General features: G+C 34.3%; 3 protein-coding genes across 7 annotated transcripts; all 3 read left to right on the forward strand.

Moving 5' to 3' along the window:
- Positions 1-825: 825 nt before the first annotated feature.
- Positions 826-5,325, forward strand: LOC129315370 (tubby-like F-box protein 7). Of its 3 annotated transcripts, none has more exons than XM_054959006.1 (5): positions 826-1,270; positions 2,193-2,280; positions 3,201-3,330; positions 3,684-4,258; positions 4,597-5,163. In XM_054959006.1, the coding sequence occupies exons 1-5, from the start codon at positions 944-946 to the stop codon at positions 4,689-4,691; spliced, it is 1,215 nt and encodes a 404-aa protein (XP_054814981.1). In that variant the 5' UTR covers positions 826-943; the 3' UTR covers positions 4,692-5,163. The 3 variants fall into 3 exon arrangements, with proteins under 3 accessions (XP_054814981.1, XP_054814982.1, XP_054814983.1); XM_054959007.1 differs by lacking the exon at positions 4,597-5,163 and adding an exon at positions 5,288-5,325 and having other exon boundaries at positions 834-1,270; XM_054959008.1 differs by lacking the exon at positions 4,597-5,163 and having other exon boundaries at positions 841-1,270; positions 3,684-4,431.
- A 362-nt stretch (positions 5,326-5,687) lies between these two features.
- On the forward strand, positions 5,688-9,824 carry LOC129315368 (polynucleotide 3'-phosphatase ZDP). 2 transcript variants are annotated; one of them, XM_054959005.1, is made up of 12 exons: positions 5,695-6,221; positions 6,417-6,473; positions 6,720-6,782; positions 6,927-6,989; positions 7,649-7,693; positions 7,851-7,907; positions 8,067-8,143; positions 8,321-8,402; positions 8,560-8,676; positions 8,800-8,936; positions 9,068-9,137; positions 9,609-9,824. In XM_054959005.1, the coding sequence occupies exons 1-12, from the start codon at positions 5,853-5,855 to the stop codon at positions 9,654-9,656; spliced, it is 1,185 nt and encodes a 394-aa protein (XP_054814980.1). In that variant the 5' UTR covers positions 5,695-5,852; the 3' UTR covers positions 9,657-9,824. The 2 variants fall into 2 exon arrangements, with proteins under 2 accessions (XP_054814979.1, XP_054814980.1); XM_054959004.1 differs by lacking the exon at positions 9,609-9,824 and having other exon boundaries at positions 5,688-6,221; positions 9,068-9,602.
- A 1,441-nt stretch (positions 9,825-11,265) lies between these two features.
- LOC129315927 (uncharacterized) lies at positions 11,266-15,009 on the forward strand. 2 transcript variants are annotated; one of them, XM_054960090.1, is made up of 8 exons: positions 11,266-11,769; positions 12,401-12,535; positions 12,778-12,957; positions 13,477-13,538; positions 13,660-13,826; positions 14,176-14,324; positions 14,444-14,587; positions 14,734-15,009. In XM_054960090.1, the coding sequence occupies exons 1-8, from the start codon at positions 11,425-11,427 to the stop codon at positions 14,911-14,913; spliced, it is 1,362 nt and encodes a 453-aa protein (XP_054816065.1). In that variant the 5' UTR covers positions 11,266-11,424; the 3' UTR covers positions 14,914-15,009. The 2 variants fall into 2 exon arrangements, with proteins under 2 accessions (XP_054816065.1, XP_054816064.1); XM_054960089.1 differs by having other exon boundaries at positions 11,267-11,769; positions 12,766-12,957.
- The last annotated feature ends 10,018 nt before the right edge of the window (positions 15,010-25,027 follow it).

Genomic DNA, 25,027 nt, shown 5'->3' on the forward strand with positions numbered 1-25,027 from the left:
AAAGTTATAGTTAAATCATGATTAAACCTGTAAAACCAAATATTTTATTAAATTGATTAAGATGTTGATTTAATGATTTATCAATTCAATTGGACAGATTAACCCATTTTTTTATACTATGATCACAAACATGGTATAGATGTAAGCAATGATAAAAAAGAAATACAAACAGACGCAAAAGTTGAGATTGCTGAAGAAATACAGCAAATATGACGATGGTATTGGTAATCAGTAATTACTTTCTTTAATCCTGTATACAAGTCATGTTTTAGAGAAAAAAAGTATAATTCATTTTATAAAAAATATAAATTTTTAATTACTTTTTTTTAAATTGTATCATTTCATAATTTTCTATAAGTAGGGAATAAAAAGTTTTAAGAATTTTTTTTTGGAAGATAATATTCATGTACTGATAAGAATAGATTGAAATTTTTTTCAACTAAAATTAATAATTCAATTCCTACTTATTAATTTTATATAATAAAATAGTTGGAAGTAATTTATAATTATACAAAATGACAGCCATAAACCGCAAAGTAAGAAGCTTGAAACATAAAAAAGGAAGAAAATAGAAGAGAAACGAAACAGTGAAACACGCAATCAAAGAAGAGCTTTGTCTACTTTATCAAGGAGCGGAGACCAGGTCATGTGTACATACGTTACAGCAGATCCCATTACCTCCACCTGCGCTCGCTATACTCTCAGTTTCTCACGCACCGTCGTCTGCCTTCCCCGTCGCCATCCTTTTCGTTCACACACACACACTCTCTCTCTCTCTCTCTCTCTCACATACGTGGCAAAACCCATCACACATCTCATCATTTTCCTCACCAACCTGTCACTCTATCACCATCCCCATTCCACTTCTTCCTCCCCTTTCACCGAAGTCTCTCCTTTTCTCTCTCACGAGCCTGTACACCATACCCCCTCTTTCCCCCTTCCAATGTCTCTTGTCAGAGTTTTCCGTTCTCGTAAGTTCTCCAGATCCTTTAGGGGAACTGGGGCTTTGGATGAGGACGACCGTCGGAACGGGATCGTTGGGGCCGAGGCCGGGGAGGACGTGGCGTACGGCAATGCGTGGTCCACCATGCTGCCGGAGCTTCTCGGCGAGATCATACGGCGGGTGGAGGTCAGCGACGAGCGGTGGCCTCCCCGCCGAAACGTTGTCGCTTGTGCATGCGTCTGCAAGAGGTGGAGGGAGATGACTCGTGAGATCGTACGGTCCCCTTCTCAGAGCGGCAAAATTACTTTCCCTTCTTGCCTTAAACAGGTACTTGTTGCATGATTTTCTTTTTCTGGGGAGGGTTTTCAGGATTGGCTTTATTTTTTTCTTCAAATTTTTGTTCGCGAGCGTGTGACGGTTTGTACTTTGTAACTTGGGTTTGTTTTGAGCCTTGGATAATGCTTTGTCACTTCGAGCGGTGGTGGTACTCTGGGGCTTGCTCAAGTTTCTGAGAACTTTGGGATACCTACCATTCGACCACTCATCAATCTTTTAGCTTCAATAGTGAGGAAATTCAATTCATGCTTGGTGAATTGGTGAATTGGGGAAGTGATTGGTTTAATTGGTGAATTATATTTGTTGTGAGGATCAGTGGTGATTCTGAGTCTGCGCGTAAAAGTTGACTATAATTGGTGCTTGATGTTGACTTTCATTCAGATTGGTAACCTCGTGCAGCTTGTGAACCTGCACAAGTTTATCTCCAAAATATATCAAATTGTAGTCATGAGGCTAAGATTAATGGTACGGATGGTTGGCACCATGGAAAGATTTCCACTTCTCTTTATTTAGTCTGTCAAATGTTAATGTGAAGGAGGAAAGATGGAGGAATGGCCGATGGTGATCCTTTCTGGTGGATTTTAGGAAGGAATTTTTTGAATGTGACTATTCATGTTTTCACACTAGCATATTGTGTATTATGTAGTTTTGGCGGAGTAAGTTCACTCATTTAGCAGGAGAAAGCTATGTTATCGTTGCCTTGGTGAAGTAATAAGTATGTTATTTGATCTCTTCAGTCAGTTTCCCATGCTCTTTTTGACAAAGGATAGCAATTCATTGGTGCATTTTGATTTTGGTTTGTTATTTCATTATTTCAAGCATTTATTTGAATGCCTATCTTTTGTTCGTCTAGTAACTGTTAAACTTATGAGGCTTGGAGCTGACAATCTTGTTACATTCCTGTGACTTGCAGCCAGGACCACGTGATCCACCCCACCACTGTCTTATAAAGCGAAACAAGAAGACTTCAACATTTTACCTATGTCTTGCCCTTACACCATGTAAGTAAGTATTGGTATAAAACATTTTGCTGGACAATTGACATTTGGATGGTTGAAAATGACTTATGGCTGGAGTTGAGTTGTCCTGTGTGCTCTGTCGTAAGTTGACTGAATAAAGTCTTTTAACGGTTTTATGTAAAATCTGGAAGCTTCATCTTATTTTTCAAATTTACGAATTAAGGCATTTGATTTTGACCGGATATTCTTCTCTTTTGTGCTACTTCGCCTGAATTTAAATTTGACTTTCATATTTACAGAATTATGATGCAGGTATAAAGTGTTTCCAGACGGCATTAATCTACCCCCCAATTGACTAGACGTAGTCTAAGTTGACCTGCTCCAGTCAACTTATAGAACTTTATTTATCTAATAAATTCATCTGTTGTGGTTCAATTTCGGTTCACCTTAACTCCTTTAAAAATAAGAAAAACGGCTAGAGGTAAACCCCACAGAGAAGCACTAGGAATCTTCCACCACCACCATTGTTCTGACTCTTGCATTATCTTATCTGTTGAAAGAAGAAATTTAAACGAGTCTTATCATCTGCAGTTTGACACAACTTTTTATTTCGTAACTTAGAGTCTTGGGTTTAAATGTTTTAACCGTATTTAACATTGTCTTAGTAGACCAATGGAAAGAAGGCATCTAGTTATGGATGCTATGGAAAAGAGGACCAATTGGTTAGCTGTATGTTGTGCCTTTTACCATTGATTTTGCCTATACTCTAATGGACCAGTCTTTGGAGTAGTCCATGGGGTTGTCTGCTTTGAAATGAAATACTGCTTTAGAAGTCCAGCTATGCAAACTTTTAGCAATAATGCTTCTAGTAATGGTTGTTTTCCAAATAATGCTTCTGATTTTGCACTCTCTCTCATGCAATTGATTTGAAAATTTTGTTTCACTTTTTTCCTCTTTTCCAGCTTTCACAGATAAAGGAAAGTTTCTTTTAGCAGCTAGGAGATATAGGCGTGGTGCTAATACTGAATATATCATATCACTTGATGCTGATGACTTTTCCCAGGGAAGCAATGCTTATGTTGGAAAGTTAAGGTAAACCATTCTTACTCCTTGAAGGATTCAAGAAGAAAAACCTTTTACAAATGGAATGGGAGAATGGTCTCTTTTTGTCTATGTTGATGGCTGGTTTATGATTGAGTGAGGTCTAGCTCTCTTCACCATCAACCACAGATTTTTGTAAAATATCATTTAACTGAAGTGTTTTTGCTCTTGCATTTCATCTATAGATGGGAAGTTTTTACTTGTAGCAGCAGAAAAGCATGTCCTTGCATTCTTTGTATCTAATTGAAGATCTTAAACTCTGATTCTCTTCTAGATTATAATGTGAATTTGTAGCCAAAAGTTGCTCCCTGTATTAACACTTAATTGGTGAAATTTTTTCGCAGCTCGGACTTTCTTGGTACCAACTTCACAATCTATGACAGCCAACCGCCTCATAATGGTGCAAAGCCATCAAGCAGCAGGGCGAGCCGTAGATTTACCAGCAAGCAGATAAGCCCACAAGTTCCTGCAGGTAACTTTGAGGTGGGACAGGTCTCATATAAGTTCAACATTCTGAAATCAAGGGGACCGAGAAGGATGGCCTGCACAATGAAGTGCCCCGTTCCTTTGTCAGGAGAAAGTTCAGATGACAAAAATCTGGATACCGATAAGATAAACAGTAAAGAACGTGTTGCTCCGGGGCACTCAATATTGAAGAACAAAGCTCCAAGATGGCATGAGCATTTGCAGTGCTGGTGCTTGAATTTCCATGGCCGTGTGACTGTGGCATCAGTGAAGAATTTTCAGCTGGTTGCCACCGTGGATCAGAGCCAATCAGGTGGGAAAGGAGACGAGGAAACAGTTCTCCTCCAGTTTGGGAAGGTTGGGGATGATACTTTCACGATGGATTATAGGCAGCCTTTATCAGCCTTCCAGGCCTTTGCCATTTGCCTCACAAGCTTTGGCACTAAACTGGCGTGTGAGTAATATAATTTCAGTTCATTTGCTTATTTATTATTCTGTGAATGTTGAAATGAGTAGTTATTTTTGTTTTTGTTTTTGTTTCCCCCATAATTTTCTGCTAAAATTTGATTGGAAGAACTTCTTGTAAATGTCGTTTTTGTATCATCAGTAAAGATATATGTTCAGTAATTAAGCTTAGTGGCCAACCCTCACAGTTTATTAGTATAGTCAACACAAGCACCGTTCACATGCTGTGGCCAACCTATGCAGCTTCCGAAGTTCAGATATTTAAACTATCTGGTGATTCTGAGTTTTACTAATATTCCCATTTGATGAAATGGAGTTTACCTCCAGGTTTTCTTATCCAAAAAGAAAAACGAAAAAAAAGGAAGATCCACATTAATGGAGGCCTGCCTATGAATTATGCAGCAAGTACAGTGAAAAGCTAGTGGAGAATGAGCATGTGATATTTGATTCGTTTTAGCGTAAAACCACAGATAACTGGATGCATCTATGACACTCATTAGTCATTATGATGATGTCGAGAAAATTTAGTGTATTTGAGACAGAATTTGCAGCTGGCAGGCAGAAGCATGAAAATTAAGTGGGAACCACGTCATAAGTTAACTTTATGCACGTTCAACACTTGGGCGTTGTCTAATACTTGTTTAGTAGAGAAGCCTCCGCCTTGCGAGTTCAACGATAAAACATTGGCGGTTCAGGGTTTCGTATGGGAAGAAAGGAAGAAAGAGAAAAGACAATCGTTTGTCAAACGCAAGTGATGGCAACAACTCATCTAAATGAAAGCTATATTCTTGTTTGTTTCATTTTCATATTCATGGGTAATGCTAATTTTTTCTACAATGTGGGGATCAGAACTAATTTTATAAATCAACAGTATCTTCTTTCCTGTGCATTTAATCCATCTTGTTTTTGTCCCCTCTAGGTTTAGATTATAAGAAAAATTGCAGTATTGTTTTCCAACATTTTCGCCTCATTTCCTCTTTATGGTAAAATTCTAATTTCATTATATATTCTTTTACAGCACATCGGCAGGTTTTAAGTTGAGGTAGCTTTTTTCAAAAATGTTTTTCTTATCCTTCCAAGATCACTATGGCCAAGCCCCTTCCTCTGCTCGATCGTGGTTAGTCCAGTGGTACTTCGGCGCCGAAGCCTTGGGAGCAGAGCGGCTCCATGTCGTTCTTCTGCTTCGACGCCTGCTTGGCGTGGTCTTCTCAATTCCTGGACCCACAATTCACGGAGGTTTAATTGAAGTTAACCACAAGGCCAAATTGTTGCCTGTTCAATTGTTCGGAGCTTAAAAGACTAGTTCAAGTTGAGCTTATAGTTTAGGACTTAAATTACTATTTAATTAATTATTTTATTTTACATTAATATTAATATTTTTAAGAATAAGTCTCTATGCAAATAAAAATGCTGAGAGAATTTACAAGGGGGGAAAAAAGGACAGTGAGAGAATATTCGGTGTGATTCTCCGAATACAGAGCGTCAAGACTCGAGACTCGAGTGTTACTGTTCCTACTCCAAGTGATACCCTCTTTCGTTCGCGAGAAATGGCGCGAAATTTGCATCTCTCTCTCTAATTCCACATGCTCACCATTCCCAGATTTTTCGTCATCGGTAACACTAGTCTACCCTGCATTGTCTCCAATTCCTTTCGTATTCGTTCCTTTCTGAGTTCAACTCGTTTCTTTTGTTCCTCTTTCGAAAACCCTCCTCTTATGGCTCCTCCGTCTTCTTCATCCTCGATTAAAATCTCGGCGGAGTATGCCAAGTCGAATCGGTCGACATGCAAGAAGTGCTCCCAAAAGATTGATGCCAAATCACTGAGGTTGGCTCTGGTGACCAAAGACAATCGGGGGTACGACTTAGTCAAATGGCATCACCTTGATTGCTTCCCTTTTGATTCGACTGCACTTGCCTCGCCTATGTCCATTGAGGGGTTTTCGTCGCTGGAGGTTTGGTTTATACATACATACATACATACATACATACATACATATATAATTTTGATGGTTTTTCTCATTTGGAAACATTGAGGAATGAAGAGTTTGCCGAGGGATAAAATTTTTGTTTTTATGAGCAGGGGACACTATTGTCTTTATCCTATCAATTTATTTTCAGCTGAATGTTGTCATCTTTTATCATTTCAGAGTAGTGACAGGGATGACATCAAGAAGTTTTTGGCTAGACATGACAAGTCTCAAGAGGTGAGGAAACTTATCTTTTGTGCAAACTTATCGATTCTTTTTCAGGGCAGTAAGGCCTGGTTGAAGTATCGGACTTGACAGGCAGTAGGATATATTTGCATAATCAGTTACACGTCTCGTTGGTTCAATTTTCTAATATAGAGCTCTGCAGAGATAGGGTCAAACGAATAACCGTACTGTATCTTCCCAAATATTTGACCTTGTTCCTTCTGGTCGTGTAATACACCACTCATTACTTGTTGACAGGTTTGCAAGGCAAGCGAAGGCGTACAAGACAAACTACAAGAAAGTGATTCAAAGAGTACAAAGGTAGGCAAATTAATTAATTCTGATTAAAAAAGGAGGCTGAAAGGTAAATTGTGCATTTACAAGGTTTATCTTACCGCTTCTGTGTATTGTCAAATTTTATTTTAATCTCTTTCATCTGGTTGTATGTTGTTCTGCTCATTTAAGGTTCATGAAACAACAGAAGACATACAAAATGAAGTACAAGAAAGTGTTACAAAAAAAAGAAAGGTAAGCATATGCATTTGAACAAGGGTCAAGGCTCAATAAATCTTTTTACATCCCCCACCACCCCCAGGAAAAAAGTTACGGCGTATCTTTGAGGTGGCTTTCTCTTTCCTGATTGTAAGGTTGTTTTAATATTAAACGCATATACTTGTCCTTCACCCCTGACTCCGTTCTTCCAGATCTCTTACATGCGGAAACTATGAGAAACATTTAAATTGAGGATTTGAAGAAGGAATGTGTTTGGATGAAATCATCTTGATTGTCTTGTAAAAGTGCTTATCAAAGCTCTAAGCTGTGGAGACATTAGCAATGAAGAGTGAATTTGGGTTCTTTGCTGATGTATCATTTCTTTGTTGAATGAATTGTGAATTATGTTTCTTTAAATTTTATTATTATTTCTCTATGTTCCTTATTCCTTTATAATTGTTTATTCCTATTATTATAGATGTTTTTTAATCACCCACTTGCCTGCAGCTATGACTACGTATTACTGATATCAAAGCTAGGAGGTGAAGGATAAGAATGAATAGTTGTTATTTATTTATTTTGCTTCAGTTGACCATAAATAGTGCTGTAGGCCTATACACATGTAAAGCAGTTACTCCTCGATTATTGATTTCTAAAACTCATGTTTGTTCTTTAATTTGCCTTTCCTAAATCAGGTAGTCATTGACTTTTCTGCTTCTGATGTCAAGAACAAGTACAAGGTGCAATATGTCCTTTGGTAGTCTTTGTTTTTTAACCTGATGATTTTGATTGTGAAAGTTTATCACGCTGTTACACATTTATTTCTGTCAGCTTCATGGAGCCAAATAAATCTTATTTCTTACCTTTTTACATTCAAAAAAAAATTGACTAATCCAGGATGCTATCCTTTCACCAAAATGGAAGGCATTCAAGAGTGTCATATTTCTTGAACAGGTGAGATTTTAATCCTGGTTTTTCTACATAGTTTAATTGGACTAAAAGGGAGTCGAGGTTGGGTGCAAATTATTTGATTAAAAGTGAAAGGAACAGACACAGATGCACAATATTTTGTTGAAAGAAAATTCTAATTTACGTAACTCATGTAACATGCAGGATGATGGTCTTCATGCTTCAAGCAAGATTGCTGCATTTGATTTTGATGGATGCCTTGCAAAAACTGCTGTGAATATGTACGTCTGCATCAGTGCTTGAAGTTGTTGATGATCTTGGTCAGAGACTTAGTTTTTGGATAGAATAACTTATATGGAAATTATCCCATCCTCTGTAATTTTAATTGTTATATCCATTTTCTTAGACTTCATGAATATCAGATTGATCAGGACCTTTATGTTATTCCTTTCTTTCAGATCAGGTGCAGATGCTTGGTCCCTCATGTATTCTTCAATTCCTGATAAACTACAAAGCCTATACAGTGATGGTTATAAACTGGTATGTCACATTATATCTGCTATATGGTGCTAATCATATTATCGAATGTGGCTGTTTTTTAACTCAATTCTTTCTCATCTAAATATTTCGCCTGCTAGTAGAATGCCAGCATGAAAATTATGGTAGTCTATATTCTTCATATTGCTGCCCTCTACAGGTCATTTTTACAAATGAATCCAATATTGAACGTTGGAAGAACAAGAGACAGGCGGCTGTGGACTCAAAAGCTGGCCGTCTAAATAATTTTATCACGAAAGTGAAGGTCCCAATTCAGGTAATCTTTGTTCATACAGAACATTTGTTTTGTATTGTTATCAACAACTCAATTATGGCTTGTTGGTTTCACATGTTAATGCACGTTGTTTTTCTCTGCTGAGCAAGTTCCCTTCATGTGCAGGTTTTCATAGCTTGTGGACTTGGTAAATCAGGCAAAGCTGTCAACAAAGAAGATGATCCATTTCGCAAACCCCAACCAGGAATGTGGCACCTTATGGAGCAACACTTCAACTCTGGCATTCCAATAGATATGGATCAGTTATATCATCCTTTTATTCAATTGCTTAACTAGTCTCTAGTGTTCCTCTATTATAAATTTTGTTAAAAAGTCATGACATTTTACCCATGAACAGATGGTCATTTAAGCAATGTTATTTTGTGTGTTACAGATCCTTCTATGTTGGTGATGCAGCTGGGAGAAAAGATGATCACAGTGATGCTGATATTAAATTTGCGGAGGTAGTGTATTCGTTTCTAATATCGGAATTACGATCATGCTTCAATTTCATCGACGATTACATATTTCTTTTCTTCGGATATTATTGTTATTTCCTGACTGCTAATCTTCTTGAATCTGCCAGTTTACTAAAGTAATCAGTTTTCATCAATAGTACATAAGTTATGGTTTATGAATAGCAACAAGAACGCATATATCTGTCTGCTTCAGCCATTTGAGGATATTATTTTCTTAAGCTACTTATTCACTTTATGAAGTTGGGTGCTTTTGCCTTCAGACTCCAGTTAACAACATCTACAGAGAATCCTAGTTATTCTCAAAACTTTTCATTGTTAGATTTAGATAGCTTCTGATAATTGGAAAGCAGGCTGGATTGAGTAACGATGAGAATGATGTTCAGTGCGCGCAGGCTCGATCGATCTTTTGCATGTTTGTTACCCACTTACCTGAAGTTATCGATTTGGTGCTTGCAGGCTATTGGTTTGAAATTTTATGTCCCTGAAGAATTCTTTGACGCATAAGTATCTAATCTGGTACACGAATGGCATGAAGGTCCAGTCTAGTTTTGAATTTACATAGCAGACTGGAAGGGGTTATCTTTAGTCAACTTTGCTCTTCTCTACTAGCTGCATGAATGTAAATGGATTTGTCATCGTATTAGTGACGATTAATGCAATGCATTTCTACTATATTTTTAGATTGGCCAGTTATGAGTTACTGCTTAGGATTGAATAATTGTACATTTCTTGTAAGCAGCCGTTCTGAAGTAAGCTCTTGCGTTTGTTGAAACTTGAAAGGATAATAAGATTTTTAAGAGAATTAAAAGAAGAATGAAGATGATAATGATTAGAATAATGATGTGTAAAATTATATGGGAGAATGATGTTAAAGTTACACACGAGGAAATTAATTACTGTGAGATTCATTGATAATTGAACTAAACTGCATTGATAATTGGTTTCTTGTGTGAAATCTAACTGTAATTTTCTCAAATTATTTTCAAATGACAGAAAAGAATCAAGATATGGGTTTTTGAATGAATATAATAAGGAAAATAGAGGATAATGAAATGGCCAAAATACCTATTAGCCTAAAACATATGAATATATAAGATCTTAACATGGAACATTACAGGTCCCAAAAAAACAAAAAAAAGATTAAAGTATATTTTTAGTATTTTTAATTTTATATAAAATTTTAATTTAGATATTTAATTTTATAAAATATATTTTTAATCTTTTAATTCTAATATCATTAGTTTTAAATGATTATTTTTTATGTTAATCATTGTTATTTTAAAAAAATTAAACTTAATATGTCAACAAGAATATTTTGTTAATATTTAAAAATTTAATGTAAAAATATGTTGGGATAAAACTAATAATATTAAAGTTAAAGAATTAAAAAAGTATTTTATATAATTAAGAAACTAAAATAAAAATATTATGTAAAATTAAAGAATTGAACGTATGTCTTAATAAAATAAAATAAAAACATGAAATATTGCATGCTTCATTTATAGGACCAGAGTTTCTAAAAGTAGCATGAATTATTAACTATTAATGCTATTTATTAAAAAATATCACCACGTGACTCACGTGACAAGGGGAAACAAAAAAAGAAGGGAAAATCATTCCAAGGTCTCTTGTTGCAAGAATTTTAATTTTTAAATAGTCTAATGAAATGGATTTGAATTTAATGAGTATATTGTGCAATTATGTTATTGAAATTGTTAAAATTTAAATTAATAATTCAAATAAATTTACTCACCTATTAATTTTAAGTAGAGTGTGAATTCAAAACTATTAATTTAAATTTCAATAATTTAAATTATATAAATATTTAATGTATGTACTAAGTACAATTATTAAATCAAAATTCATGTGGAACTTTATATCAAGCTATCATTTTCTCTCATAAACTGCACAAAATTCTCTGAAGTTTTAAATTCTGTGCAATTATAATTTGATAAAGGAAAATGGCAATTTGATTATGAGTTTATATCAAATTGTCATTTTTTTTATTAAATTATTATTTTTTATCAAATTATAATTGTACAGTATTTTAGACTTGGTGACAACTCATACATTTCAGACTTTGAAAGTGATTGAGATGCTTGTTGGCTACAGTAATTTTTCCAAAGAAACAACTCATGCGAGCAAAAGAAAACGTATATTGCCCTGGTTGTGGGGACTGGGTTCCTATACTGTGAGATTTAGCGAGAGAGATCAATTTTCTGGCACTCGTTGTCTTTACCCAACGGATCAATCAATGGCTTAGATCACAGCAATGGCGAGGCGATCCTATAAGACCGAGTTGGGCTGCATAGCCTGTCAGGAGCTCACTGAACTTGGCGCTGGCAAAGAGGCCTGGCTCGTTGATAATCCCAATCTTCTCTGTGCCATCGATACCCATTCTCTCGCGCTTGCCAACCGATCCACCATCCTTGTCCTTGGTTGGTCTGATTCCGATGGCTCCCGCCTCAAGATACGTCCTGAACTATCGCCGATCGAGGCCGAGCGTATCTCCGCCATTGAGTGGTTAGTGTTCGATGAAATTCGAGTGATTGTGGCTGGGACCTCTTGCGGGTATTTGCTGATTTATTCGTTGCAGGGCGATTTGATTCATAAACAGGTAATGCATTGGCTCTTCACCCAGTTTTTTTTTTTTTTTTTACTGAAATCTGGGGATTCGAAAAGGAAATGGGAAACTTGGTTCTCAAGTGAAATTGATACGTGGCTTTTACTATTGAGAGAGCATATTCTAATATCCAAGACGGATAACTTAGGGTCGGTGTGGTGTTGAAGTAAAGTGTTCAACTGCTGTTAGTCGTGGGTGAAATGATCTCCCTTGAGTAAAAACTTAAGTTTCCTGTTTTGTTCAAGTTTTTAAAAGCAGCAGAAACATTTGAAAACCTTGCCTTTTTGGATCATGATTCATGTTCCGGGAAACGAATTTTGTTTTTCAGAAAAATGTTTTAATTTCTATTAGCCTGGTGATATTGTATTTCCTTCAGTGTGTCTCTTAAAAAAAATAAAAATAAAAATCCAGGAACAACCATTTACGTCAGAGGATATAGACTTAATTGTAAACCTAAAAAGACAAAAAATTAGTCATAAAATTGATGATAAGAACCTCCGATTGTTATTATAAAGATTTGTTTATAAATTTAAAACCACAATAGGAAGGATAATCTATGTCAAAGTATACCTGGAATTCTGTTTGTTTTCTGTCTGTTAGTCTAACGTCAGATTCATACCCACAGATGGTTTATCGTGGACAAATTATAAAGTTAAGAGTTCGTGGATCAAAGAGAGACTTTAGTCAAGATACTTCCTCAGAAGAGTTTTGTGTTGTTATGCCTGGCGTGATTGCCCGTTTTGATGTCTCTGGTTTTCAGGTAACGATCAATTTCTTTGTCTACACAAATGGAGTTGCTGAAATACAGTCTTTAAGTTTTGATCTAAAACTTGTCATGCTTGATTAAGTAATATAGTATGGATAGTTCAATTTGTTCTAATCTGACAACACGAACAATTATCTTGTTATTTTGTTGTCCAATATTCTAAATTGTGGGTTTCAGTAGCTCATCATGAATCTGATAGTTGGCTATATGTGCCTGAAATGTAGAATATGCTGCAGAAATGGTTTGAAGAAACACAAGCTCATTATTGGGGTCAAACGCCAAGAGGGCAAGATCTAGAGGATCTTGGAAGCTCTCATGAAAAATTACATTATCAATTGTGGAATGTTGGCAAGTATGGTAATTGTGTTGATGCTGCAATTACTGGAATAATGCCTCCACCATTGATGGAACCTCAGGTAAAAACTCTTGTAATGTCGTATTTTTTCTTGTTTGCCTTGCTAATGACATTGTTTGCCTCCCTTTATTTGCTTCATCTGTAAGATTTTAACTTTGATCATTACCCACACCCTCCTCCTCCCCTTACCACTTGAGTTAACCCCAAGTGACATCATTAATTTTGTTTATACATTTCATCAAATGCTGTAATATCAATTTTTGAGTTTTAACATGTGAAGTTCAGAAAGTCACTTCTCTTTTAAAACTTCTAGTGCATATGCACTAATTGGTTTTTCATTTCCTGTTTGCTTTGAAGATCTTAATTTATCTGGACCCAGGAAATCAGGAATGACGTCAAACTTGTTTACGGTCTTTGAGCCTATATTATTATGTCTTCTTTTTTCTCATTGTCTGAATGACTGAATATCTTATCATAATTATTTTTCATGGTGATGGCTGTAGTTCTTTTTCCCTAGATAATGGAGACTTTCTGAAGTTATTTCTGGTATTTGAATTCAGCTGCTTTTATTGTTGGGCAGTCAAGTCAGCGTTATTATTGTGCAGTGGCTGTTGGAGAAGATGCTGTGATTTCAGCATTCAGGTACTTAGTGGATTATGTATATAAATCACACTACTTCTTCATTGATATGTGCTCTGCTGCTCTCTGAAACTCTGTTGTTCGATAGTTTTATTGTATTGACTATTTTTTTCCATCATTGAAGACTTTCTGAAGACAAAAGCAGGTCTATAGTCGGAGCTATCTTGTCTAAAGTTGTACCTGTGACAGTTTCAACAATTACTTCTTTTTCTAAATTGATTTGGCTGAGTGAACGGTCATCTCCAAAGAAACAGGATCAGAAGACTCAAGTCACTCAACCATTTGCCCAAGGTAGGAGTAACACACTTTAATTCTTGCTTTTGTAGTTGTAAGCACATATGTTCCCTGAGATATCTGTGCATATAAGGTAAAGTATTTTGCCAAGTTGGATCATCTTAATACAATCGAAATAATGAGGCCATAACCTCCAATTCAACATCTAGTGAGAAGAAAAAGGACCAGTAGAAGTAAATTGAGAACTTACGAGGTTTCTTTATGTCTATTTGTTCATAAAATCAATTTTCGATTTTCACCTAACAGCTTGGGATGAGGTGCTTGAATTGGACTCAGAAACCATTAAACTAAAATGTGGAGCTAACCCAAACTCGGTTGCATGACTTGTCTTCATGATTCAATGCAGCTGCACTTCTGACCTGTTTGAAGGATCACCCTAGAAAGGGCGAGAAGCTTACCTTATCACCCAGTGGTACATTAGCTGCTATAACGGATTCACTTGGTCGTATCCTGCTGCTAGATACTCAAGCTCTTGTTGTGGTTCGCTTATGGAAGGTTTGTTAATTTCTCTCTTGACCTTTATACTCCGTCTTCCCCACAACAACGAGATAAAAGAACAGACTAGGTAACTTTTTAGCCCCCACTTCCCTATTTGAGTTCTGATATTATTGCAGGGATATCGAGATGCCAGCTGCTTATTCATGGAGATGCTGGTCAATAAAGATTTTGCATCATCAAGTTCTGCGCATCATGAACCAATGAAGAGTGATTACTGCTTGTGTTTAGCTATTCACGCACCTAGGAAAGGAATTATTGAGGTGCATGTTTTACCCTAACAGGATCTAATATTAACAAAACTATTTAATATTTAATTCTTAATTGTTCTCTTGTATTCTTAGTGCATCATGTGGTTTCTTGCTAGTTAAGGTTGCTAACTGTTCCCTTATTGATCAATTTCGTGCAGATCTGGCAGATGAGAACTGGGCCACGTCTTCGAACCATTGCATGTGCAAAGGGTAGCAAAATGTTGCAACCCCCGTACAGGTTTAACGCATCAATGTCGTCTCCGTATGTGCCTCTGGAGGTTTTCTTGTTAAATGGTGATTCTGGTCAGATATCAGTTCTAAATCGAACCTTGGATTAATGATTGGCTTTGATTTTATTTTCTTTGATTTCTGTGTTACTCCAAAAGCCCTGTATTTTTCAAAATCAAGTGTAGTAAAGATTATTTTTTCATTTAGTCCTCTGCTAAAGGCCATAAAAAAATGATAATATTGTCATAACTATGGCCTATATTTGGTTGAAGTTCAGGTCAAAGAATATTTGGTTGAAGTTGGCATCGCCCGAAGGTCAAATAATGGTCATAGCCTGATATTTTAAGAAAATCCCAACTTTCTTAGTAAAGCTATATAATAATTACCAGCCTTCCCAAGCTTCATATTCATACATTTTTGTTGGAGGGAGGGGACTATCACATCAACGCCACAATAGGAGATTTATATCTTAAATTTACATTCCCTTGAATACCACCATGGTCATTCACTTTAATAAATGTAGGGGATTCAAGTTGTAGAAGAGGAGGCTTGCTGGCTGACTTGATGGAATTTTTTTGCTATAGCTTCCTTTATTTACTGCAAAAGAATTATGGACGGGAGAGAGGGAGGACAAAAGTGTTTCTAGTTATGTTGGGGATATAAAGACAAAAGAACGTCTCAAGGTGCTCAGATTGAAGCTACTTTTAGGGCTACAATCTTATATCAGTTTTGATGCACTAGCTTTTAAAATATATTTCTTCCTCAATTTTTTACTGAGCACCATATGATTTCTACATTGAGTGGCTAAGATTGCATTTGTAGATGTGGATCCACAACGCAAGAATTGCTTTTATAATCACTTTAAATTTAAATTACATATAGTAGGTGCTAATATGGTCAGAGATTCTGCCAAAATTCACGCGACTGCAGCAAAAGGGTGGCCCGTCTACTCATTTTTTCCATTGAAAGGGCAAGCAAAGCTTGAAGTAGGAAATCGAAGATTATAGAGATATATCATCTAACTTTCGTCGGCATAATGATGCACAAACAGGATCAGCTGAAATGAAACAAAACAGGGTCAATGCTTTCATAATGAGCACCTCTTGCAATAAGGTCAGCACCCGGTATTTCACGTTGAGCATGATGCAACTGGAGGTCCCCCCACCCCCCCCCCCCCAAAAAAAAAAGGTTGCTTGAGGTTTTTTTTTGCTCCCTAACTGCTTGCACCTCTGATTTTTTGAGTCCAGCCCACGACAAGTTGATAAGATTTAACGGGTATTCAAACTAGTCTGGACCAAATATTGACAGACCATTTCGGGCAATGGCTATGCCACATGGTGTTACATTTCCATGACTCAAATACGAAACCATCGATTAAGTTGAAATAATCCCTTACCAATTAATCTCTGAAGATTGACTTCAGTGCCTCGAGTGCATCTGAGAACAATGGGCCATCCTCCTCCTCCTCCTCCTCTTTTTCTTTTTTTTTGATTTACAACTGAGATTAAGAGCCAACAAAGCTTGCCAAAAAAAACTTGAGAAGGAGCCCCCTTATCATCATCCACCACTTTTAAACAAAAAAGTAGGGTTTGATCAAAAGATTGATACTCACCTATTCCATCTAAAGCAAATTTAGCTGAAAAATGAGCATAATAACCAGCCTCCCTAAACATAAGATTCACCAAAATATCTAGTCTCTATAGAGAAGGGATTGGGCGTGAGTGATAATATCCACATACAGGTGAAAATCTTGGTTAAATTTGAGGAGGAGGTTCATCGCATCTGCATAATTAGTAAACACTTTGACTTTCTGCAAACCCATATCCTAATAGAATTGAAGACGTAGATAATTCCTAGTAACTCAATCATAGCAATAGGATAGTTATCAATACAAACATTAAAACCACTTATGCAATTAGCATTACAATCTTGGGACTACACCACCACATTTTCCTATTCCACCTATCACTGAACCATCTACATCTAGTCTCATATAGCCTAAGCTTAGGCCTCTTCCAATGATCATTTATAAATCCTACTTGTTTCTTAAATGCAAACATTTGCTTTGCAAGTTGTAAGTCATGCTTCGCTTTATATAGCATCATGGTTCTCGTCCCTAATCTCTCCACATCCTTACTAAAGAAAGCTTTTTTACATTTATCACACCATATTAATAAACATAGCCAAAAAAGAATATCCCAAGGTACATGTTTTGTAAAGATTTTTCCAACAGTTTTTCAAAAGTTCTAAGGGATCCATTCTGTTATGCTTAAATTCTTGAATTGTTGCTAGCAATCCAAATTGATCAGTGCTTTCCAGTGTTCTTTCGCATGAGGATAGTCCCAAAACACATATGTTTCATCCTCTACTTCATTGTACCCAAGCGGACATCTACTAGAATTCACTAGACCCCATCTCAATCTTAGCTCTGCTATGTAAACTCTTTTGTTAGCAAACAATAAGAGAAGCACTTTGATTTTTTCTAATCCTTGCCAGTGTTGTATTTTACTCCAAATATCATCAACTCGTTGCTTAGTACTTATAAAAAGAAAATCATATGCAGACTGGACATTAAAAGAACCATCAATGGATGGTCACCAAATAAAACTATCCTCTCCTCTCTCAGCTCTTAGAGTCGAAGTGCGAGCAATTTAAGACACAACATAGCTAGGCAACCATCTCTTTATTTTCATAATATCCCAATAACCCCTAGAGTCAATAAGATTAACAACACTATCCTTTACATTAAAGGAGGTATTAAGCGTATATTTAACTAATGGCTCACCACAAATAGCCTAGTTATCAAACCAGAAGCTGGTATTATATCCATTTCTCACCCTTCTTCCAACTCCTTCTAAGAATTTATCCCAACATTTAACTATACTCTTCCAAGTCAAAGATGAATTTTTTTTCTCGTTAACTATTGGCACCACACCAATTCCATACTTATACTTAGATTTCAAAACCATAACCCATAAGGAATCATCATTATTGAGCAATTTCCAGCAAAACTTGAAAATAAAGGCTTTGTTCTATTTCTCTAAATCTTTAATCCCCAAACTCCCATTATTCTTGTCCCTTTTTACCATATCCTAAGAGAAAAGCAACCTCCTTTTCTCTTCACCCAAACCCTACAAGAATCTCCGACTCAGTTGCTCTAATTCTCTCAAGATTTTTTTAGACATCAACATAGTTTGCATATAATAACTTAGTAGAGCAATAATAATAAATTTGATGAGCACAGATCTACCAGCTATATTTAGGAAATTTTTCTTCCACCCTGACATTCTCTTCCTTGCTTAGACAATAGACTATAGGTGTTAACCTCTAGAATTTCATATCATTTTATCACATTTTTCTTAAATTCTAATCTATTTTGGTTCCTTTATATATATATATATATATATATTATTGCTTAAATTAGAAAAGTGTGCATTTTACTTTAGGTTTTCAGTCTTGGCTTAGATAATAGACTATAGGTGTAACCTATAAACCTTTGTTGATATTTTTGAAAGGCTTTTGGATGAAGAAATTAAGTACATAAAGGCTAAGTTTCATTAATAGCAAAAGCAGTGCAAAATTATCGAAGTTGAGACTTTCATTCACAACTTTCACCATTGTTAACAAAATGTTTCATTTTTATTTATCTGAAAATGCTTGGGGTAAGATGTATATATGTTGTGAGCTCAACCTTAAATGCATTATACTCACTTTAAGATACATTTAAAGCTTAATTATGCTAGGGTTTGGGCATTAAAAGAGCTTGGAATAAGTGGTTAGAGTTTTGAAGACATTTGGAGCTCCTTTTCTTTAGTTTTTCTATTACTGTTTCCTTTTTCTCTTGTAATTTGAAATGAGTCCAAGTATTTTGTATATTTATAACTTGTCGATAATTATGAATAACTAAACTCTTTGTTCTAGGATTATTTGAAATCCTTGTATAGATTAACATTAAGTTCCTCCTCTCTTTTTGTTATTAATGATATATATGTGTTTATTTTACTCTTTTCTTAATGGTTATAAGTGTTTGGCCACCATTTAGATGTTAGGTTCACTTGATTGATGCTTGAGAAGGCTAGGTTAAGTGTAGAATTTGAATAAAATAGTGCAAAAACTTGAAGTTTACTTATTGAATGGATGGTTTTATTAGTAAAATAGAGATATATTTGCTAGCCTTGCATAGCCACATTAGGGTTTGTGCTTAAAATTAAGTTTTATTAATTGTAACAAGAGATTAGGCAATTAATTTAACTAAAAACTTGTTCATAATTTGAGAGAGATTGTTCAAGTATTTTTAAAACCCTAGGTTAGCACTTATTTTTATTAAGAATATTTAGAAGATGAGGTAATTTTGGTGTTATAAAATGCAAGGGGGATAAATAATTTTAGGTCATTTTATACTTAAAGTTTATGAATTAATTACTTTTCTTTATTTTTTAGTGTTAATTTAGTTTGCAAAATTAACTTTCTCCTATTATTGTGTTTGGCTCAACTTGATTGAATTCGATTAGTTTTTTGTTTGATCATTATTTTTAAACAATACTTTACTCTCATTATATTATTTACTACAACCGATGCACTTACGGAGCACAACAACAGGAGGCCCTGCTATGAATTAGAGGGATTCCTAAATATTTCCTTGAATCCCCTGTCAGTCCCACTTAGAGTTTCCTACTTAAGTCAAAGGCGTGATTGAAATGAACATTCCTAGAACAACACATCTTAGTCTTTTGCTTATTCATTTTCTGACCTGAATATAAACAGAATCTCTCCATGCATTCATTAATAACCTCAGTATGGTCTATAAAGGCTTCTAAGAACAAAATCAAATCATTGGAAAAGAAAAGGTGTGAGAGCTTCGGTCCCTCTTTGTTTAAGCTAATTGGTTGCCATCTTCCCTTATCAATAGCATCGGTAATCAGGTGATTTAACCTTTCCATGCATTGTGTAAACAAATAAGGTGACATAGGGTCACCTTGCTGCAAGCCACAAAAGGATTGGAATGACTCAGTAGCTTCACCATTCCGTAGAATTCAAAAATAGGGAGACTTAATACACGAGATGATCATATGACACAACTCATCCTTTATGAAAAGGCTTCTTCTCTTCTTCTTTTTTTTCATTGTTTTTTTTTAATTCTCTAATATTTCAATTTAGAAATATATTCCTTTTCAAGTCTTTTGTCTAACCGTTGAGAGGAGAGTGAAGACAATGATGACATGAATTTTTAAATTTCTATTTTTTTTGTAGGGGGGTTTTCAAACTTCATATGAAAAGTTTAAGCTTACATTACACTAGATAAAGGCCCTAATGCATTTTTTTTTCATACAATGCACAGGGTTTATTCTTGAATTAGAATAGTTTGATAACTTTTTACTCTTTTTGTTTCATCTTATAAGATGTGTTTTTGGAGTAATTTAATATTCTATACTATAAGATATTTTGATAAAAATAATAATTGAGTAATAAAATTTAAATAAAATCATACACAAGTCTCCCATGAACATATTAAATATCACATACAACTTAACAAAGAAAATAACAATTATGACAATTATATTATAGTTGTCATTTTCTCATTTAAGGTTTCCAAAGTAATTCTCCCAATAGCTTGTTCATAATTTCATATTTTGTTTTGGCTTTTTTGAATTGGTATTCAAGCTGTCACGCCCCAAAACAGAGGGTGATCGGTATAGGATGTGAATTGTATCATACATCCCTTAAGCTCCAAATTAAGTGAAATTTCACTTTTCAAAAACATAATTAGATTTGTATTGAAATTATAACATCTTTAATAATGATTGTTTTAATAAAATTTTTAACATTTTTATAAAAATATTGGCAGAACCTCCTTTATAAACAAAATCTCTCGAAATTTTTATAACAAAAATTATTATAATATGCATTTAATAGATTGGAACTATGTTTCCCAAACACAAACAATCAATATAATAGAACAAAAATCAGGATTCTAGCTATAGTTAACGTGGAGCACCTAAAACATAATTTTTTTTAAATAAAACATATAATTGGATATTTACATTAAAAGAGAAGGAATTTACAAAAATAAATGTTTATCTAGCACAGTTGCAAGCCCTTAAAGTTCGGCAAGAGGTCCAACATCAATTAATGAATCTGAGACTAAAATAATTTTCAATGAATAGCATCCTCAAAAAATTAAATTTAACAAAGTAAAATAATAAGCTTACTATTATATGAAATAATTGAAAGGAAATTAATCCAGAATAATAACTCACAAGATCTAGAAATATCAATTATAATAATAAAACATGAATAAGTTAAAATTTCTTAAATCTAATATGCTAGAGAAGAATAATTTACTCATAATTGAGTAAAAGTAGCAACTTACTAATTGCAAACATTAAAAATTTAAATATACTAGCTGAGAACAATTAATATAATATAATCATGAATTTAAAGGTTAAGAAGTTTCATACAACTTCAAAGTACTAAGCTACCAAATTGATAATGACAAAACAGTTCAACTCTTTGTTCTTATGAAGTAAAATAAATAAATAAGAATACCTTTTATTAAATAAAACTAATAAAATGTGTATTCACAAATCAATTAAAAGATAATATTTTTAAAGACTTTTACAGAACAAGTAATAAACATGGATACACAGTCCACGAGGATAAAATAACCAAACACGACTTGTGCCATAAAATCAAACATGAACACACCAGTTCACGAGAGTAAGTAATCAAATGCGGTCGAAATCACGAAATAAATGTGGACACACAGTCCACGAGGGTAAGACTAACCAAATGCGGCTTAAGGCCACAAAACAAATGCAAGTGCAAGGCTCGCGAATAACAAACGTGAGAACAGAGCTCACGAAAACTAAGCTAGCTAGTCATTAACCAAGGCGCACTAAGGGCTAATAGAACTGCCGTTAGCGATAATGTTCTGCTTAAAGACCTCGTGAAATTACTTTTCAAACATACAAGAATAATCATTTTTGAAATACAATTTGCATTCTCAATATCAAACTCATATGAATAATTCCAAATCTAAAATTTTTCGAAGACAATGTTTCATAGCAAATGTATAAGCTTGTATTAGTTGAGTAACCAAGAATTTCTAGAGTAAAATAAACAAAGATGCCTCCATCGATCTTGAAAATATATTTCGTAAAGAAAATACATGCATATATCATAATTTAATTAACTTTCACCATCATTTTAAAATTTTTAGAACCAAAATAATTTAATTAATAAAGTACATAATAATCATCGTAGTTGTTAAAATGATTTATATGAAAATGTAATATTTTCAAAAATAGACTACTTTTATTAAAAAATAATGGGGTGTACACTTACCTGCTAAATTCTAAATCTAATAATTTTCTTCCTCAATTCTTATCAAGGGACTCATCTTCCACACATCCTATATGAATAAATGAAACCTCAACTTGCTTTCTATAGTTATATAAACTTTATTCCCCTACCAACACAATCTCAACCAACTAAAGTATTCAAAATTTTAAAAATCAAAATTCATATCTTAATGGTTTATCAAATATCATCACTTACTACCAATTTACCTTATATTATTCTCGTCATAACTACTATTTATATAAGATATGATTTTCTCATACCTTGCATCAAACACCTTGTGTGCAAAATTTTCAACCACCCACAATTAAATTTATCATGCTTATTTTATCTATTTCTCAAACATCTTAAATGTATTCTCAAGGTTAAATGATAAACACCACTATACGTATGAATTTATAAATTACACAACATAAATCTTTTAAAAATTCCACTAAGCACTATAACTCAAAAATCAAACTCTTTGCAATGCTCCAGTTTAAACTCACCTAAATAAAATTTGAATCAGTCATGCCTCTTATCCCACTAAATAGAATTTCAAAAAAGTCCAAATCTAGCAAAACTCTTCAAACAAGCATCTCACCGAACACCTTATAAGCACCAATCTCAATCCCATGCCTAAGCCCTTCCCTTCCAACTTCATCCTACCAAATCCTCAAAATCAATCAATCCAAACAAAATTACTTTAACATAAAATTCAAACCCACATATACCATCATGAAACTTTAAGCTACATATCTAACTCAACTTCAAATTTTCTCTTTTTTTTTCCTTTTCACAACACGACAGTAGCAAAACTAGAAGAGAAAAATTGAAATTTCATCTCTATCACTTCATCCACTTACATGTACAGAAATTCTCTAAGGAAATGAGAAGAGATCACGTTTCTTACCTCTAATAAACCAACACGTACGAACAGGGAGAGGAAGAGAAAGTCACGCTTGTACAGAGGAGGGAAAGAGACTGTCGTTGAGCACAGAGAAGAGATGAACAGATCGGTGATTGATAAAGCAAGCAAAAGAAAGCAAACCATCTTACACCTATCCATACAGTCATCAACAGCACAGAAGAATGAGTTTCGGCGAGCTGGAATAGAGGAGAAGAAAGGAAACAGAAGCCGTGAGTTGTTGGATTAGTGTCGGACAAAGCTACCGCAATCACACCGGTAAAGATTGTAGTTAGAAAGGATGAGGGAGGAGGTAAAGCAGAAAGACCAAGTATCAGAGCTGCTTCTCTCTCTCTCTCTCTCTCAGTCACAGGTCCCTGAAAAAATCAAAGAGGAGGAAGAGAATATATCAGATTTGAGAGAGGGGTAGATTGGTAGTTTCACAGAGCAAAAAGGCAAAAATAATTCTCCTTTTGACTTCTAGCATATTTGAACTTGGGACCTATCAAGGGAATACTTGCACAGCCACTACTACACTAGCTTCCCTTCTTAACATATTTGTCCCAATAATTAATATATTTACAATCAATACATATTATTACATATTTAATTTTTTTCTTAAAATTTTTGTGTTATTACACAAGCTTTTTAAATTCCCAATTTTAGAAAATAAGGTATTTTTCCTGTAGAACTTTAAACAATTTGAAGGATACAATTTCAACAATGAAAAAAAAGGAAGAATCTCACTTAGGACTTCTAAAATATAAAAATTTACACTACAAGCCTGAGAGCCTTTCTTACAAATTTTGTTATAGATGAAAAGACATAATTGCCCTTGTCTTAAGGGCATGTCTACATAAGCACAACACGATGTCCACAAATTTTAAACTCAGTGTTTATAAATGTACATCACATTTAGTAGAGATAGTTTAACTTGAAGTAAAATGTACGATTAAACAAATGATGAGTAGGACAATATCTATAAATATACAACACAATATTTATCAATTATCAACACAATAAATATATGTAGACCTGTAACATTTATACAACATAAAGTCCATAATGAGCAACATACTTTAAATTAATATCTACTAAATGTGTTGTGCATTTAAGGACATTGTATTGTGTATGAATGAACATTCTATTGAAATAAGGGCAAATATATCTTTTCATCCACAACAAAATTTGCAAAAAGGATCCTTGAACCTGCAGTGTATTTTCAAATTCTATTAGGCCTGTAATGCAAATTTTTGTGTTGTGAGGGCTATAAGTGAGATTCTCTTAAAAAATGTGAAAACGTGCATCTAGAAACTCACTGAATAAAAAATAAAAAGAAGAAAGAGTTCTTTCTTTCCACGGAAAGGACAAAACAACAAAATTATTGTAATCTACTTCTACTATAGAAAAAAGGTAAAAATACTATAGAAAGTAGAAGTGTTCAAGAGACGAGACCAGAATAATCCTATCTTGTGTCCTGTCCCAACAAAAGATAGGGACTCAACTTTTGCCCTGTGTTAAGTCTCGTTAGGAATTGGGACAAGATTGGAGACGTCCCGCCATCCTAATAAATTAAACAATGTTGGAGAAAGATTTGGATGATAACATTCATTAAAATTTTAAATCATATAATTTATTAAATTTAAAATCAAAACAACACAATTACATAAATCACACTAATTTAAAGTTAATTATTGAATTACGTTAATCACAACTACATATTATAATAGCAATTACAAGTGATCTCTAGGTTATAAGAGCAGCAACAATAGGCAAGCTAAGTACAACATCAAATCGTTATTCTTCTACTTAAGTTGAGATGTGCTAAGCTAATTACTCTTTCAAAAATAAAACATAAAATATGATATAAATAAAAGTCATTAAATATATAGATATAAGAATAAATTATATTAATATAATTAATATATTATAAAGAAAGATATCATTCTGTTTACTCTATGTTATTAAAATTATTAATA

The sequence above is a fragment of the Prosopis cineraria genome, unplaced genomic scaffold, assembly GCF_029017545.1.
Source record: "Prosopis cineraria cultivar Desert tree isolate PC_DT_omini unplaced genomic scaffold, ASM2901754v1 PC7, whole genome shotgun sequence".
NCBI classification, from domain to species: domain Eukaryota; kingdom Viridiplantae; phylum Streptophyta; class Magnoliopsida; order Fabales; family Fabaceae; genus Prosopis; species Prosopis cineraria.